Source organism: Cervus canadensis, chromosome 10 (genome assembly GCF_019320065.1).
Source record: "Cervus canadensis isolate Bull #8, Minnesota chromosome 10, ASM1932006v1, whole genome shotgun sequence".
In the NCBI taxonomy this organism is placed as follows: domain Eukaryota; kingdom Metazoa; phylum Chordata; class Mammalia; order Artiodactyla; family Cervidae; genus Cervus; species Cervus canadensis.
Genome location: NC_057395.1, coordinates 48,191,900 through 48,209,832, shown reverse-complemented (window position 1 = coordinate 48,209,832; position 17,933 = coordinate 48,191,900). Strand labels below are relative to the sequence as shown.

The 17,933-nt window shown below is 45.1% G+C and overlaps 1 protein-coding gene across 8 annotated transcripts in view; it reads right to left on the bottom strand.

The window, feature by feature from the left end:
* The window catches only part of DIP2C (disco interacting protein 2 homolog C), a 308,890-nt gene that overhangs the window by 129,528 nt on the left and 161,429 nt on the right, over positions 1-17,933 (bottom strand). For 5 of the 8 annotated variants that reach the window (XM_043480643.1, XM_043480648.1, XM_043480645.1 and 2 more), the window contains exons 2-3: positions 10,910-10,981; positions 9,209-9,376 (exon numbers count right to left, since the gene is read on the bottom strand). In XM_043480643.1, coding sequence (XP_043336578.1) covers positions 9,209-9,376; positions 10,910-10,981 — 240 coding nt within the window. The remainder of the gene's footprint in view (positions 1-9,208; positions 9,377-10,909; positions 10,982-17,933) is intronic. The other 3 variants (XM_043480646.1, XM_043480647.1, XM_043480644.1) reach the window with 1 other exon arrangement.

Below are 17,933 nucleotides of genomic sequence, written 5' to 3'. Positions count from 1 at the left end.
AAATTCCCACTGGCTATCTATTTTACATACGGTAGTGTATATATGTCAATACTACTCTCTCAATTTGTCCCACCTTCTCCTTCCCACTCTGTGTCCACAAGTCTGTTCTCTATGTCTGCATCTCTATTACTGCCCTGCAAATAGGGTTAGGGTTAGGGATAATCATTGCCTTTCATGCTAATCATTGTCAAGAAGTTAAATGATTAAATGCGAATCTGATGCTATAATCTTTATGTAAATCTGTTTGTTTTTTTCTTCTCTCCTCTGTCACCTTTTACACCTTTTTTTACATAAGGAGTGGCAAGCAAGCATTATGTTCTGCAGCAGAGGCATTACCAGATCTATTTCCAGCAGGTCTTTTACCCAGGCTATTCCATTTGCCCAAAGAAGAAAGGTCCAGTCTCTTGCCTGTGACTAAGCAGTGTTCATCACCAAGGCGGAGCTGTTCTCCCTCTCCAGCACTGTGCTCTGATTTAGGGCCTCTGGTACAGTATTGCCTGGTGTCCCTGACTCTGGAGGCTCTTAGTTCCCTTTCTCCAGACAGCAAACTTCTCTGCAGGAACGCAGAAGGAGTGATCGCCTGTTGCCTAGAAGCCATGCCTACCCACAATGCCCACCATCATGGTTTCATCAGCCCATTCATCTGCTGCCTTCCTCGCTGTGGCTAAATAAGGTGCCTCTAATCATCAACCTTATAGAGCCTAAAAGCACATCATTATTTCTCCATTCTCTTGTCCTAGAGATTCATACTTTATCCATTTACTGACATAACAGGTTAGTTCTTGGGAAGAGGCAGAGCTAACGCACCCTGTCAAGCTGCCAAGATTAAACAGTGCCTCACATACACGCACACACACACATTTAGCTTCCAATCTCAGTACTGTTACCCATCAACTCCTTTCAAATATGCTTCCTGAAATTAGTTTCAACCTTGACCTTCCAGGTCCATAGGTGGCCATATCCCTCCTCTGGGAAGTGCAGTCACAGCACCTGCAGACCAACTATCAGTTCAGTTGCTTAGTCATATCCGACTCTTTGCAACCCCATGGACTGCAACGCACCAGGCTTCCTTGTCCATCACCAACTCCCAGAGCTTGCCCAAATTCATATCCATTGAGTCCATGATGCCATCCTACCATCTCATCCTCTGTCGTCCCGTTCTCATCCTGCCTTCAATCCTTCCTAGCATCAGGGTCTTTTCCAATGAGTCAGTTCTTCACAACAGGTGTCCTAAGGATTGAAACTTCAGCTTCAGCATCAGTCCTTCCAATGAATATTCAGGACTGATTTCCTTTAGGATTGACTGGTTGGATCTCCTTGCAGTCCAAGGGACTCTCAAGAGTCTTCTCCAACACCACAGTTCAAAAGCATCAATTTTTTGGCGATCAGCTTTCTTTATGGTCCAACTCTCACACCCATACATGAACTTCTGGAAAAACCATAGCTTTGATTAGACAGACCTTTGTTGGTAAAGTAATGCCTCTGCTTTTTAATATGCTGTCCAACTTTGGCATAGCTTCTCTTCCAAGGAACAAGCATCTTTTAATTTCATGGCCACAATCACCATCTGCTGTGATTTTGGAGCCCAAGAAAATAAAGTCTCTCACTGTTTCCAGTGCTTTCCCTGTCTATTTCCCATGAAGTGATGGGACCAGATGCCATGATCTTAGTTTTCTGAATGTTGAGTTTTAAGCCAACTTTTTCACTGTCCTCTTTCACTTTCATCAAGAGGCTCTTCAGTTCCTCTTCACTTTCTACCATAAGGGTGCTGTTATCTGCATATCTGAGGTTATTGATATTTCTCCCAGCAATCTTGATTCCAGCTTGTGCTTCATCCAGCCCGACATTTCGCATGGTGTACTCTGCATATAAGTTAAATAAGCAGTGTGACAATATACAGTCCTGACATACTCCTTCCCCAATTTGGAACCAGTCTGTTGTTCCATGTCCAGTTCTAACTGTTGCTTCTTGACCTACATAGATTTCTCAGAAGGCAGGTAAGGTGGTCTCGTATTCCCATCTCTTGAAGAATTTTCCACAGTTTGTTGTGATCCACACAGTCAAAAGCTTTATCGTAGTCAATGAAGCAGATGTTTTTCTGAAATTCTCTTGCTTTTTCTACGATCCAATGGATGTTGGCAATTTGATTTCTGGTTCCTCTGCCTTTTCTAAATCAAACCAGCTATACAACATGTAACTTAGGGCTCACCTGCTATGGACCCTACACTTCTGTCTTCAGAAAGCTAAGTTTGCATATAGCATTGTGAATATTTACTCTCAAAGGCAGAAAAATAAGAGTTTACAACCCTAGGTTTTAAAAGTTTTTAAAAGAAAATGAATAAATTAGACAAAATGAGAATAGCTTCAATAAGTCACCAGCCTCAGGACATTAAAAGAGATTAAAATATAAGTGTGCATATTTCAAATATTGGTTTTTACCTGACCTCACTGTGAATGAAATTTGAGGTAGCTTAAACGTACTTCAGTCAAAAAAGCAACTCCAAATTAGAATGACCTGGTACACAGGAGAACATGGGGCAGTAACCAAGGGATCTTGCCTGTGACCCATCGTAAGAGGAGCTGACCACATGCTCCTGGTGGGATGGGCTGTTTCCCAGCAAGAGTAATCACAAATAATCAGTAAAACACATAGTTACAGCCTAGTATTCAGCACTGCTGAGGTCTCACGCTCAGGCATCCCTGAAACCTAGCTCTTGGGACAGCCCAATATGGCCAGTATGTCTTCGATAGAAGGGAGGGAGTCCCAAGAAAAGTAGGGTAACTGTCCAGAAACATGCAACGCAAGGTGGATAACAAAAAAAAATTCTTCCCAGGTAAAAACATGACAGAGATCAAGACTGGATCTCTTCTCCCACAAACACTGATCAAGCACTACTTGCTTCAGATCCCACATGAACTGAGGGCAATGCATCTGGACAATGCCATGCTCTGAAGATGGTGCCCCAACCTGCTGCTGGCACAGTCTGTGACCCTGGGCCTCAGTTTCCCATCTTTAGGCAGCACTGACAGGTATAGCCAATGCTTTACAGCACTGGTGTAAGCACTGTATATTTACTAAATTATTAACACAGTTGTATGAGACAGGCTTCTGCCATTTCACTGGGAGCAATCGAAGGCCCAGAACTGTGTCTGTGCCACTCCAGCAGTGCCCATCCATGTATGATGGGCACCCCTTCCTGGTGCACTCAAAGCCAGGCAAAGGCCAGGGCCCTGAAGCAGAGGCTCCCTTCTGTTCAGTGCTGCACTCCAGATGCAGTGGTCACTTGTCACACAGACCAAGTCCAGCTGGTACTCTGCATCTGGGAAGAGGTATTTTTGTGATCTCACCACAAAACTACTGTTCAACCAGCAGTCTTATAAAGAGAGATGGGAACTACTACAATTCCAGACTGTTACCCAGTAACAAACTCAGAGCAGCTGAAAGCTGCTGAGGTGGTGTGACTAAGGTGTGTGCATGGATCCTCACTTTGGACACATTAAGGGACTCTTAACAGGCACATTAAGAGTCCAGAAAAGGCAACAACTGTCTGGCTGTCTGCCTGCAGCTGAGTGCTGTCCCTGGCTCACAGAAGGAACTCAGGAAGCACTGTTGAACCAGTAAGTAAAACATTTAAGGCTCATGCAGAGGGCTGCAACACATCAATTCATACACAAGTCAGTGAGTTTTTGTTCCATCTAGAATTGCAATGGGACTCTAAATAAAACTCTTCATCAGAGGGGGAGAGCAGAGATGCATGAGAGGAAAAGAGGAAACAAAAGGACAGCACAGGAGAGAGTAAAACACAGCTGTCCACGCCTCGGAGTGTGCACCCTCCTGGGACTTCCATTTATGCATGTGGCACATCTCCAGCCCATTCGCAGACACCCTCATCCTTCATGGCTCCTTTCTTCCCCACCCTGAACTTTATCCTCAAGGTTAAAAGTTCACTGCCCTGACCCTTCACAGTCAGATGCCACCTGCTGCTCCAGGCACCCTCTCCACCCCCAGGGCCACCGCAGCCATGAACGTCAGTCTCTCTGCAATCCAACCAGGCTATGCCTGGTTCATGCCTCTGCACCCTGTGGACCCCAGAGCCGAGGCCCAGGCTCCTTCCCTGACCGCCAGCCTCTCTCCACCTCACGCTCCTCATGAGCCACCTCCCACTCCTGCCTCCAGGTTCCTGTCACAGAGAAATGGTTGCTGTTCCCAAGTTCTTGACCTGCTTATCACCACTCACTCCTCCAGATGCTTTTTCCTCTGCAGAGCTGAAAACTTTGTTTGAGCTCAAGGGGTAGAAAGCCGAGAAATAAGCCTTTTTTTAAAATTAGAATGTCATTACTTTCAATATATGTTTAAGAAAGGTTCCCTGAAACTAACTTAACAATGTAAAACAACTATACTTCAATTAAAAAAGGCTCCTCAAAGAAAACCCTAACAGCACAGTTCTGGCACCTAAACAATCCACCAATTTCAGATTATTAAATAAATGCAGTCATTTTATTAACACTATGGTAAACCAGACACTAGAAATCACAGTAATCCTAAGAATAAGGCCTATAGGGGCTGGTCCATTCACCATGACACAATGGTGCACTACAGACCAGAAAACCTGCTGTACAGACACCATACAGTTGCTCAGAATATTAAATGTTCTAGAAAAAGTAAGTATTTATATAAATTCAGATAGAGAAAAACACTAAAAAAACACCTTGGTTTTCAACAGCTTTAAAAGGAATCATGAAAAAAAATAAAAGGAATCATGAAGGACATGTAAAATAAAACAAAGATTTTATTTCCACTAACTACAGACAAATCACTGAACCTCTGAACCTCGGTTCCCACACGTGCTGGGGTGCAGACATAGATACAGAGTGACTGTTACTCCCAGGACCCTCATGGTGACTCAAGGCTCTCCGCTCCCCACCTACAGCATTCATGGATCTCAGCGTCCTGCAACCTCACTGGGCATGCCAAGGGCTCTCACTTAAGTGAAAATATGCACTAGATAGTTGGTAAAATTGCCAAGGATCTTTCCATATTTGTACACTGGCAAGTTTTGAATCCTCCCATTTTCTTCTAGCACATAATTATACTTTGCTTCCCACAACAGAGTGACGTGGAAGTCGCTCAGTTGTGTCTGACTCTTCGCAATCCCATGGATTATACATACAGTCCATGTAATTCTCCAGGCCAGAATACTGGAGCAGATAGCCTTTCCCTTCTCCAGGGGTCTTCCCAACCCAGGGATTGAACCCAGGTTGCCCACATTGCAGGTGGATTCTTTACCCGCTGAGCCAGAAGAGAAGCCCAAGAATACTGGAGTGGGTAGCCTATCCCTTCTCCAGTGAATCTTCCCAACCCAGGAATTGAACTAGGGTCTCCTGCACTGCAGGTGGATTCTTTACCAACTGAGCCATCAGGGAAGCCCCTTTCAAGGCATGAATCCATATGCAAATTAAACATCAAGAGAAAAATGGTTAGCAAATTTATACTGATTTATGGCAAGGCTTTATGCTGGTGGAGGGTAAAATAGACTCAAGGGTGACAGCAATGTAAGAATTAGGCCCGCATGGTTGGGGAGATGTTTCAGTGGTAATAGTGAAGCTTCTGTCTGTCTTGCGCTGTTCTGACTTGAGTCAGTATGAAATGAAAGGAGTGGATTTCTTACCTGTACTACAGTTGTACATGGGGTCACATGTACAGTAGTACATGGGGTCACAGAGAGTCGGACACAACTGAGCGACTTTCACTTTCACGACTGGAAGAGTGTAGAGGACCTGGAGCCATAAGGGTTCAAGAGAGCCCCTACCCACTGTGCTGCAATTGTGTCTCATCCCCACATCCCAGCACTTGGCTTTGCTCAGCAGTGAGGCAACTTCGGAGGCAACAAGCGTATGTCTTCAAGACTGTGGCTTCAAGTTTCATTTTCCTTATAGACTGTCCATAAAAATCCATATGAGCCTGGTCCAGGGGATAACTACACTCTCGCTGTCCCCTGCCCTCCCTTCCATGGAGGATCGGCTGTTCCTAAGTAACTACTGGTGTCTGGGGAAGGAACCTGATTGGTTCAAAGCCATCAAAAAAAAAAAACAAGAAAACCATCCATCTATCTATCTAGTCAGCAGCTGTGTGTGATAAAATAAGAATACGCTTTAGACAACTTAGGCACCAAGTTGTGTATCAAGATCATGACCACAGCATACCTAGGATACAAGTCATTACCTCTAGTGATGAAAGTTCCTTTCCTGGAGCAACTCAGTCTGGAAAGAATTCATGCTAAGTCACAGGCCATCCCGATTTAACTATTCGTATTTCTCTTCGGTATTTAACCTTGCACACTACACCCCATCCATCATGAACAGGTGGCATGGCCCAGGAAGGCCCCCAGGATCAGCCCTGGGTCCCTACAAAGCAGGTCAGAGGGGCAGCTCACTGCTGTGCCCAGGGAGGGAAGGCTGCACTCTGGGGAACAGGACTCTCCAGCAGGGTAAAAACAGACCAATGGTGCCCCAGGCACCAGAGCAGCGCAGCAGGTCTGACAACAGACCACCGGTGTACCTGACACTGGGGCAGCGCGGGTGTGAACACCAAGAAGCAGAACCAATCAGGCACAGCAGTGCCGGGAAGCTGCATTTCCTATAGCACATGAAACACAACGGCCTGTCCTAACCTCAGGGAGCAGGGAAGGAATCCTTGCCGAAGTGACACTTGAACTGAGCTTTAAGAGGTGCGCAGGTACAGGCAGAGGACACAAGCATGTGCCGACAGTGTGACATGGGATGCAGACTGGGGAGTTGGAGGGAGGACAGGCAGCTGCATGTGAAGCCCTTCTGATGCAGACAAGTCCACACTCCCAGTGGGGCCATCCTTCTCTAGTGGAACATAGACGGACGATAAACTCACCCCAACCTAGAGAGGTTCCTCCCTGAGGAGGCAGTCCATGTAGACCCCAAGGCAGATTCCCAGAGGCCAGGAGGGAAACAGACCTGCCCTCTGGTCCCAGCAGCCGAACTCACCAAGGTTTTCACAACAATGCAGTCACAGTAGGTCCCTCTAACAGAGCACAAGCCACTTGCTGCTGGAGGAAAGGCAAGCTGGGCCTGGAGAAGACTGGATTCACACAAGTCACCCACTGCTCAGAAACACTGGATGCCAATCATGAAGAAAGTAATACTCAGCCAATACACACATCATGACAACAGAGGGACTACATCTGGTCAAGGAAGATTTCACTATTTATGGTAATGATGGAATTTTACTACTTCACATCACCATGACCTTGCCATGAAAGCAGTGAAGACTCACTTATAGAAGCTGACACCATCTTATTAAGATATCCCTGAACAGAGTTGTAGAGAGTGGATTCTGTCTTCTAATTTTACAAATTTTAGCAGGTTCAGAGACTAACAAAAGAATACATAGCTGAAAAACTCCAAGAGCATTAGTACCAAATAATATCTCCTGAATAACATTTTCTCTTTGATGATGACTTTTAATATATTTTGACCCATTACTTGATTAAACACGTAATTTTTTTTTTTTTCTTTCTAGCTCTGGACCCTTTTCCTCATCTAGTTTTAGGTGAGCACTCAACACCATGCTCCCTGAAGTCAATATACCTTTGACTGGGTTCCCCGGTCACTCACTTCTGGGAAGAAAACCAGGGAAAACCTGCTTCCCCAGCACTTTTCCCTGGGATGGGGTAATGCACGGGAGCTCAGACTCAGGGTGCATCTCTTGCTCAAAGCTGCATAAGCCATCCTAATCCACAATCATGTGTCCTAAACAAATTCCCCAAATTTGGGATCTTTGAAATATCCCACAGATCCCAAAGAACTTTGAAATATCTTTAGAGTACTTTCTAGAGGAGTCTTTTTCTCTGATAAATAAAAATAACATAAAAAAAGGGAAAAAGGGAAAGTTCATCCAAATGCAAACTCTCTTTAGAAAAGTGTAAAGCAGGATAAGGGTAACTGAAAAGGAAAACAAGATGTTTCTCATGAAGATCCTACACCAAAAGTGTCATTTCTAAGGCTGACCTAGTCAAGAAAGAACCCTCTGATGCAGAGCTGCGCACTCTCCTTACTGCTCCCCAGAGGCAGTTGTGTACAGAGTGACTGTTCACCCAGGGCAACTTCTCAGCATTCAAATCAGCATAAGAACTGTACAACTACCCGGGCATCCAGCTTCCTGACCCCAGCATCCCCAGTGAACCTGCTTTCTCCTTCCCGGTTGGGGATGGTATGGCAGGAGGCCCAGGGAGCAGCGTTCCCCAGCAGCACTCTCAGCCTCACACATCCATAAGTGCGGGAGGCAAACAGAAACTGTGACGGGGCCCGGCAGCTAAGGCCCAAGTCTGCCACCTGTCCATCAATGCTCCTCTTTTGCCCACAAGGACATGCCTCATGCCTGTTAACAAGCTGGCCTAGAGAGGAGAGCAGAGGCACAGAGGGGAGACTAGGCTGTGTGTCCTCGTCTAAGATCCTGGGGATCAACTGTGACACACAGCTTATTATCTGTACATGATTCTCAAACAAGGTCTTTTATTTGAGTTTATGCTTATTCCTTATTATACTAAAAGGTGCACTGAACTCATCTTTCTGGGCTTCTTATATTCAAAATACTGTTCACTTAAATAATTTTGACCTCTGAATAGAAGAATCATGACTCTGATGAACCGGTTCAGTTTTTCAATTTCAAAACTCCGTGACTGTCCTCTGGAGTCTGCCCTCTGGAGACTACCTTAATGGAGCTATAGACCTCACTCCCTGAAACAGATCTCAAGGGCCAGGGTACACTAGAGCTCATCCTCACCCAAGTCTCTGACAATGAGACAAGGTCAGTGAAGATCAATAATTTTAAGAAAAACAGTATGATCCGTCATGGATTCTTCTTTCCTAAGTGTTTTGTAAGTGGTGCCCCAACTGCGAAAATATGGCTGCAAAAACTGAGTATTATATTTTAATAGAAAACACTAGACCTGGGCCCTGAATCAGCAGGATAATCATGGTTCACAGCCTGTGACAAGCTCTGTGCCTGAGGAGCTCGGTAAGCTGAATGAGCTGAAATGGAGGACGGGGCTGAGAAACATGACCTCCTAGGTTCCCCCAAGGCTGAGCCCTACACTTCTATTTATAATGGCATCAGGCAAACAGTCCATTGCAAATGTGCCCTGCCATGGGATCTCTCTCAGTTAAGTGCGCTCACCGAAACGAAAGTAAAACAGTGGCCGGTTTCCTGCGGTGCTGGCCGCCCGCTCTCTGACCGCGGCGTCTCGGATGTCACACACCCCGATGTTGCCAGCCTGCAGCATTCTTCTCGGGGCTCCTTCACTGTGCTGCAGTCTACACCGGACCACGGCAGCTCCATTCGCTGCTGTAACAAGTTGAAAAAAAACTAATTAATTCAAACTTTAGTTTTTTTTAAATTTGTTACAGCGCCGAGCAGAGCTGCCGACCCCATGCAGAACAGCACAAAAAACACCAAGGGGACCATGTCACACAGGGCCACCCTCAGCACCCAGCAGTATGGGTCAGCCTCGTCCTGGGCCTGTAGAGGCTCCATCTCCCAGAGCCATCTCCTGGGCATACACAGAACTGCTTCTGTTTCACTTTTGTTTGGCAAGGCACAGAAAATAAAATCTAGCAACACAAGGACCTACCGCCTCCCCACCAGCCTTCCTCCAAAACCACGAAGGGCCACCTGCAGATAGGAAGTCATCCCAGCAGTTCTGCTGGAGGATGAGAAGGAAAGCGGGGAGACCACATCTAGTCGTCTGCCCCCGTGTGTCCTCTAAAACTCTCACACACAGGGTCAGCCGGACAACACACTGCTCTTCCATCCACTCAGACAGCGCACAGCTCCTTCCTTTTACAGACCAGAGAGCAAGAAAACTCAGGTCGCCAGCTAAGGCAGCCCTGCACAGCCAGCCAATCTTTACATTAACTTTCTTAATCTCCAAGGAAAGAAAGAAACCACACAAAATCAAACAAGGCTAAAAAAGCAGCACACTCAACACAAATGTCCTGGAAGGTGAGCCGCAGGTGAGGACACTCCTCCTCGCCCCCAACACTGGAAGCCATGTCACAGCCCAGAGAGCCAAAAGGCCTACACATGTGGAATTGAAGCTCTTCTAGCTGGAACATCTCAGCATGGCTCTATACCTGCTCCAACAGTGAACACTGTAGAGTCCATTTCTGTTGCTGTCCTACCTCCTGGAGGACTTGTGTTAGTATTGAGCCCTTCCTGATGCCCAGAAAATTCTCAAGGTTGCCCTCAGAACAGAGGTGTTACACCTGCAGCCCAGGGTCTCCCTCCTTTCCCTGAAATGTACAGAACCAGCTCAAGTGTAGAATCCTACATACTTGCATGTGTGAAAACCACAGAATGAAACAGAACTTGTACTTGGTTGAGAATTCATAATGCAGACAATCATGTTTCAAAAAACAACCAACCAACCTTTACGATTTCAAAATCCCAGGCAGGATGTTACATCATTTTCTAGATTTGCCTCCCGAACCCCCACCAATGAACTCAACAAAAACTGTTGATTAACTTAAACCATTATCAATAATTTTAACTAAGTCAAAATCCATGTTTAAACCACAAACGTTCTCATATTTTTTATTATTAGAGTATTTTAAAGTAATCAAACATATTACTTTCCTCTGTGGATGAATACCTATTACAGTTATCTGGCACCTTCACAGAAAACTCCTATGCGTCTTCTGAATTCACAAAATATGCTGCAGTCACACAAAGGAGTGGGATGGGGCTGGTGCCACCTCAAGGGCCTGATCCGCATGCAGTCTGGGGACTGGGGGAGGACTGGTGCTCAGCTGTTCTCTCAGGAGTTGCAGTTAACTCTTAAAACTGGACACCTTATGCTACTCAGCAAGGTTTACATACTCGGAGGCTGGGGCAGGTAGGCTCCAATCAATTTCGATCTCTTCTTCTCATATCCTTTTTGTGTGATGTCACCTGTAAGAGAAGGAAAGGGGAGTTCAGAATGCTTTCACTGGTAGAGCTAAGCACTTAACTAAGAAGACACAGTCACACATGTAGGTGTCTTCTGTTTCCTTATAATTTAAGAAGAAAGCACTTTACATCATTCACCTTGACTTTTCTACTGCTTGCAAACACTCATTTAAGTTACATAAAATCCTTTACAGCGCATGCACACACTGGTCTCCAGCCCCTTCTCACAAGGTTTTGGCTCTGATGGAGTCCAGAATTAAGATTATCTTACTCATATCTGCAGGGCAGGAAACTTCCCTGATCTATACAGCGCTCATTAACTTAATCAACAACGGATTCTGCAGGTGTCTACCCCAGTGAGAGCTGGCCAAAACCACCAATAATGAGCATCTTCCTTTGTTAAGGAGATTTTTTTTTTTAACTTATCAGACATGTCAGTTCCAAGGACTATACACTGCTAAGGTAGTTTTGAAAATAAGCTATAGATTCAATGCAATCCCTATCAAGCTACCAACGGTATTTTTCACAGAACTAGAACAATGAATTTCACAATTTGTATGGAAATACAAAAAACCTCAAATAGCCAAAGTAATCTTGAGAAAGAAGAATGGAACTGGAGGAATCAACCTGCCTGACTTCAGACTCTACTACAAAGCCACAGTCATCAAGACAGTATGGTACTGGCACAAAGACAGAAATATAGATCAATGGAACAGAATAGAAAGCCCAGAGATAAATCCACGAACCTATGGACACCTTATCTTTGACAAAGGAGGCAAGGATATACAATGGAAAAAAGACAACCTCTTTAACAAGTGGTGCTGGGAAAACTGGTCAACCACTTGTAAAAGAATGAAACTAGAACACTTTCTAACACCATACACAAAAATAAACTCAAAATGGATTAAAGATCTAAATGTAAGACCAGAAACTATAAAACTCCTAGAGGAGAACATAGGCAAAACACTCTCCGACATAAATCACAGCAAGATCCTCTATGACCCACCTCCCAGAATATTGGAAATAAAAGCAAAACTAAACAAATGGGACCTAATGAAACTTAAAAGCTTTTGCACTACAAAGGAAACTATAAGTAAGGTGAAAAGACAGCCCTCAGATTGGGAGAAAATAATAGCAAATGAAGAAACAGACAAAGGATTAATCTCAAAAATATACAAGCAACTCCTGCAGCTCAATTCCAGAAAAATAAATGACCCAATCAAAAAATGGGCCAAAGAACTAAACAGACATTTCTCCAAAGAAGACATACAGATGGCTAACAAACACATGAAAAGATGCTCAACATCACTCATTATCAGAGAAATGCAAATCAAAACCACAATGAGGTACCATTACACGCCAGTCAGGATGGCTGCTATCCAAAAGTCTACAAGCAATAAATGCTGGAGAGGGTGTGGAGAAAAGGGAACCCTCTTACACTGTTGGTGGGAATGCAAACTAGTACAGCCGCTATGGAACACAGTGTGGAGATTTCTTAAAAAACTGGAAATAGAACTGCCATATGACCCAGCAATCCCACTTCTGGGCATACACACTGAGGAAACCAGATCTGAAAGAGACACGTGCACCCCAATGTTCATCGCAGCACTGTTTATAATAGCCAGGACATGGAAGCAACCTAGATGCCCATCAGCAGATGAATGGATAAGGAAGCTGTGGTACATATACACCATGGAATATTACTCAGCCATTAAAAAGAATTCATTTGAATCAGTCCTAATGAGATGGATGAAACTGGAGCCCCTTATACAGAGTGAAGTAAGCCAGAAAGATAAAGAACATTACAGCATACTAACACATATATATGGAATTTAGAAAGATGGTAATGATAACCCTATATGCAAAACAGAAAAAGAGACACAGAAATACAGAACAGACTTTTGAACTCTGTGGGAGAAGGTGAGGGTGGGATGTTTCAAAAGAACAGCATGTATACTATCTATGGTGAAACAGATCACCAGCCCAGGTGGGATGCATGAGACAAGTGCTCGGCCTGGTGCACTGGGAAGACCCAGAGGAATCGGGTGGAGAGGGAGGTGGGAGGGGGGATCGGGATGGGGAATACGTGTAACTCTATGGCTGATTCATATCAATGTATGACAAAACCCACTGAAATGCTGTGACGTAATTAGCCTCCAACTAATAAAAAAAAAAAAAAAAAAAAAAAGAAATATGGAAAATATGGTACTTGAAAAAAAAAAAAGAAAATAAGTGTCTAAAGCCAAAAAAAAAAAAAAGGTAGATAAAAACAAATAAAGAGGACATACAACCTATGGAATCCAAATACATGAATAAGATGTTTACAGTACAAACAAGAATTAAATTGCTAAAGCCAGAGATTCAAGGATTGCTGCTAGGTTGCCAAGTACGCGGGACGATAACCTTACGACAGGCGACAACCTTTCCCAATTGCAAGCTCGGACACACCTCACATGCTGATTTGTGCCACTGGATTTTTCTGAAGCTCTTCATTTTCACCCTAATATTCTGACCATACCATCATTCCTAAAACAGCTAAATATTAAAGTTTTAACAAAAACACAGCAAACAAATGAAAAGCTGTTGTGAGTCACACACAAGTTGCGAAGCCTGCTCTTCCGGGTGGTGATGCTTGCTACGTCTGATCAACCCAGAGGCACCCTGGGCCAAGAACCGCCTGGGCCACCACTGCTCCCAGCAGTCCACTCCGGCCCACAGAACTCACGACTAGTCTGTGTGCACAGAGCTGTAAACAACACAGATATAGGAAGAACTATCCCCCATTGACTATTGAGCAATTTTGATGCTAAAACAAACCGACCACTCGTTGAAGACAATAAGCCTGTAAGAATGCTAGTTTCTGTGCTAACTGTGCTGCTGCTCAGCATTTTATAAACTCAAAACCAGCTTGCTCCCTCCAGCAGAGAGAATGCCCAGAGGAAAATGTAAGCATGTGGCAGGGGACAGAGCACTTGCGTGAGGATGTTGATGGGAAAATCACATACTGGCCTGCCAGAAGGTCACCTGAGCATGGCAGGTACCTATTCTTTACCTGGTGTTTCCCTCAGTCCCTCCCCTCCCAGCCAATCTCACAGGTGCTCCGCACAGTCCTGCCATCGAGTCCTAACCTGGTGAACTAGCCCCTTCCGGCTTGTTCTTCACCCAGAGTTCAGCTCAGTTGTGAGGAGGAGATCAAGACTGCAGAGTAGGAAGATGTTGAGCTCATCTCCCACCATGAAAATTCTAAAATAGATCTCCAAGTGGCGCAATTCTCACTGAAAACTAACCAGAGACTGGCAGAAAGACTGCAGTACAACTGAGGCTGTAAGATCAATCCACATGGAACAGGGTAGGAAGGGAAAAGAAGTGATCAGATGAGGACCTGTGTACCAGGGAACAACTCCATAGAATGGGAAGGTCACAGGGATGGAGCTCTGCCCTGAGGAGCAGGCAGTTCAGCCACAGATCGGCGCCCTGGTCCTGGGGTCTGACAGGAAGACGAACACCCTGGCTGGCTGGTGGGCCTGTGGACTAGCAGGAGGGCTGTGGGAAGCCTGGGCTCCATGGTGAGCAGCACAGACGGCAACTGAAGGCTGCTCTAGCCACTGCCCATTTTTCACAGCCTGAGCCCAGTCCCGCCTCCTTCTCAATGGGGAGAAGGTCTGGCAATGAGACTCAGAGTGGTGCAGACCCGAAGCAGTGACTGAGCAGGGTGGTGGCCACCACTACTGGTGCTCACACAGGTGGTAAGTCAGCCCCAACCTCTGTCTGGGGCTGAACCCCTCAACTCTGCTGAGAGCCCACACAGGCACCTCCTGATTCAGCATTGCTGGGATGAGGGGCCTGGTGCCGGGACGGGGGAAACATACACTTAAAGGGAACAGAGGGGGCTCAGACCTAACCCTCAGGACTTCTGCTCCAGCAACCTGGGACCCTGCCCACTCGACAGGGTGGTGATGTCACCAAGCAGAGGGAAGCAGAGGGGAAGCCCAGCTCACATGGGGCTCCAGGCCTCGCCCTTCCACCTCCAGCCCCTCCTCCTACCAAGGCCAGAGCTGTCAGCACACCCTGGGAAGATATGACTTGTGCTCACAACAAGTAATGAAGCAAAAATAAACAGTTTAACAGATAAAGAATTCAAAGCATCAGCAATAAGAATCCTAACTAAACTTGGGAAAGAAACAAATGAACACAGTGAGAATTTTAACAAGAAACTAGAAAATATTTTTTTAAAAAAAGAATCAGTCAGAACTGAAGAATACAGTAAGTGAAATGAGAAACACACCAGAAGGAAAGAAAAGAAGATTAGGTGATACAGAGGAACACATAAGTGATCTGGAAGACAGAAGAATGCAAATCATACATTATAAGAACAGTAAAAAGAAAGGCAAATTTAAAAATGAGAACAGTTTAAATGGCCTCTGGAACAACATCAAGCATATTAACCACCAGGTTACAGAGGTTCCAGAAGGAGAAGAGACAGAGAAGAGGGTAAAATATGTATCTGATGAAATTATGGCTGGAAACTTCCCAAAACTGAAAAAGGAAACATATCCAGGAAGAAGAAGCATGGAGGGTCCCATCCCAAATGAGATGAACGTAGAGACCCACACCAAGACAAGTCATAATCAACAAGGCGAAAGTTACAGAAAAAGAGGATTCCAAAGGCAGCAAGAGGAAAACATGAGTCCCATTCAAGGGAACCCCCACATGGCTATCAGCTGATTTTTCAGCAGAAACTCTGCAGGCCAGAAGGGAGTAGCATGATACGTATCAAGTGCTGAAAGGTAAAAACTTTTGCAACTTACAATACTCTACCTAGCAAGATTATCATTCAGAATCGAATAAAAGATTTAAAAAAAAAAAAACACACACAAACGTCTCAGAGAAACAAAAACTGAAAGAGTTCATCAATACTGAACCTACCCTAAAAAAATGTTAAAGGATCTTCTCTTAGTGGGAGAAAAAAGGCTACACAAGAATGATCTGTAGGGAAAAAAATAAAAAGAATGGTCTGTAGGGAAGAGAAAAATCCCACTAGTAAAGGCAGACACATACTTGATCCTCAGCCACTTAAACAAGCTAGGAGAAAGATTCAAAGACAAAGTTTAGCTCAAGTTCTAAAAATTTCCCAGATGAACATTTAAGTACGTGGGGACGGGAGGCGGGGAGAGGGGCAGAGGTCCCCTCCCTTGAAGCCAACCTTACAGGACACCTTAGAGGACACTGACTCTTCACCCTCACTCTGGAAAGCTCCAGATGTTAAAGATCTTGGCCCAAAGAAAAACAGGCACTTTTTAAAGGGGAAATGTTAAGGTCAGCCTCACAGAGGCCTCCACACAGGTTCCTAATCCCACAGACTCAGAAAGGTAAGTGGGAGGCGGAGTCAGGACTTCCACACAGGTGTTCTATTTTAGCTCCACTACTACATGCTGGCACTAAGCAGTCAGCTCGGAGAAACTGCAGACACAACTCGGGAATCCCAGGGTGCTATCATCTCTCCAAACCAAGCAGAGGGAAAGGGAGACACTATTTACTGAATGACTTCCACACCCCATGAATTTTATCTAAATCACAGGTTGGCTAACTACAAATCCAGTCTGTGAGTTGTTTTTGGAAATAAAGTTTTACTGGCACACAGTCATGCTCCCTGGTAAGCACCACAACACACACTGTGCAGCCTGCAAAGCCAGAAATATAAACTACTGAGCCCCCTCCTACATGTCCTAAGTAATCTCTTTTAATCCTTATAACCACTGATTTTACAGGTAAGGAGTCCAGGTGCAAATTGTATTTGTTTCTCGCCCAGGGCCTCAAATTGAAGAAGAAAACAACCTTTGTCCAACTCCAAAACTTTTCCCATAGAAACCACACCTGGAGTTTTCCCTCAAGCCTCCACTATGTGATCACTGGTCAGCATTCTCACTACCTGATGTCCTGCCCAGTTCTCCACCTGACTAGGACATCCTCACACCCCACTGCCTGTTTCCATGCCCCCATCCCTGCCCTGTCTCACTAACACCCCAGGCCACACAGAATTCTGCACAAGTCTCATGAGGCTTCGGGTGGCTGCTCAGTTTTTTTCTTTTGTAACACATACAAGTGGTTTACCTTCCAAGCCAGGCTGTGACACCTTCATGGGTCAGTGTCCTAAAGAACCGAGTGTGACCCCAATGTTCCACAAACCAGGACTGTGTTGATGGAGTTAGTCACAAATGAGCCACAGACACCAACATATAGAGTGACTTCAAATGGTGACTGGACAGACACTGCACTCAAAATCAGGGCAAGTGGCTGGTGATTACTTAACTGTTTAGTGGCCACATCGAGAAAGGCAGAGGGAAATCAAGGATTACTCCATCATTAAAGTGTGTGAGACACCAGCCTGGCTCATGTGTCACACAAAGGATCTAGCATCTGCAACAAGGGCAGGTTCCTCAGGCGCCCTGCCCCAGGCATCAGGGCTGAAATGTCCTCACTGCATTTCCTTTTTCACACACAAAGTTCAGTTATTTTTAACTGTGGGGCTACTTCAGCATCTGGTAGACAGAGGTCCATCAGATTATTTATGTCCAAGTTACTACAAGTCTATATAAATAGGGGGATCTTGTGTTCAACCAATGAGGATCTTGGGAAAATACAGTAAGATAGGTAGGTGGCTAGAGACAGAAGAGAGAAACTGCAAGCCTAGATGGCCGAGAGAAGGAAGCAAGATGGGTTAAAGAAGGTTCTAGGAAAGACCGAGGCTGGCCAGCTTTACACACAACTCCACCCACCCAGAGCAGCTCCTTGGTTTCCGCCTGAGGTTGACCTGCAATCAAGGCCATGGTGTCACCATGGAAACACAAAGTGTTTCTCTACACTTTACGTCCATTTAAGCTAAAGATCAGTTGGCTATTCCTCCCCTCTGCTCCTCCCTCTGGATCTGTAATGAGCACACAGTCTTCAGGGTGAA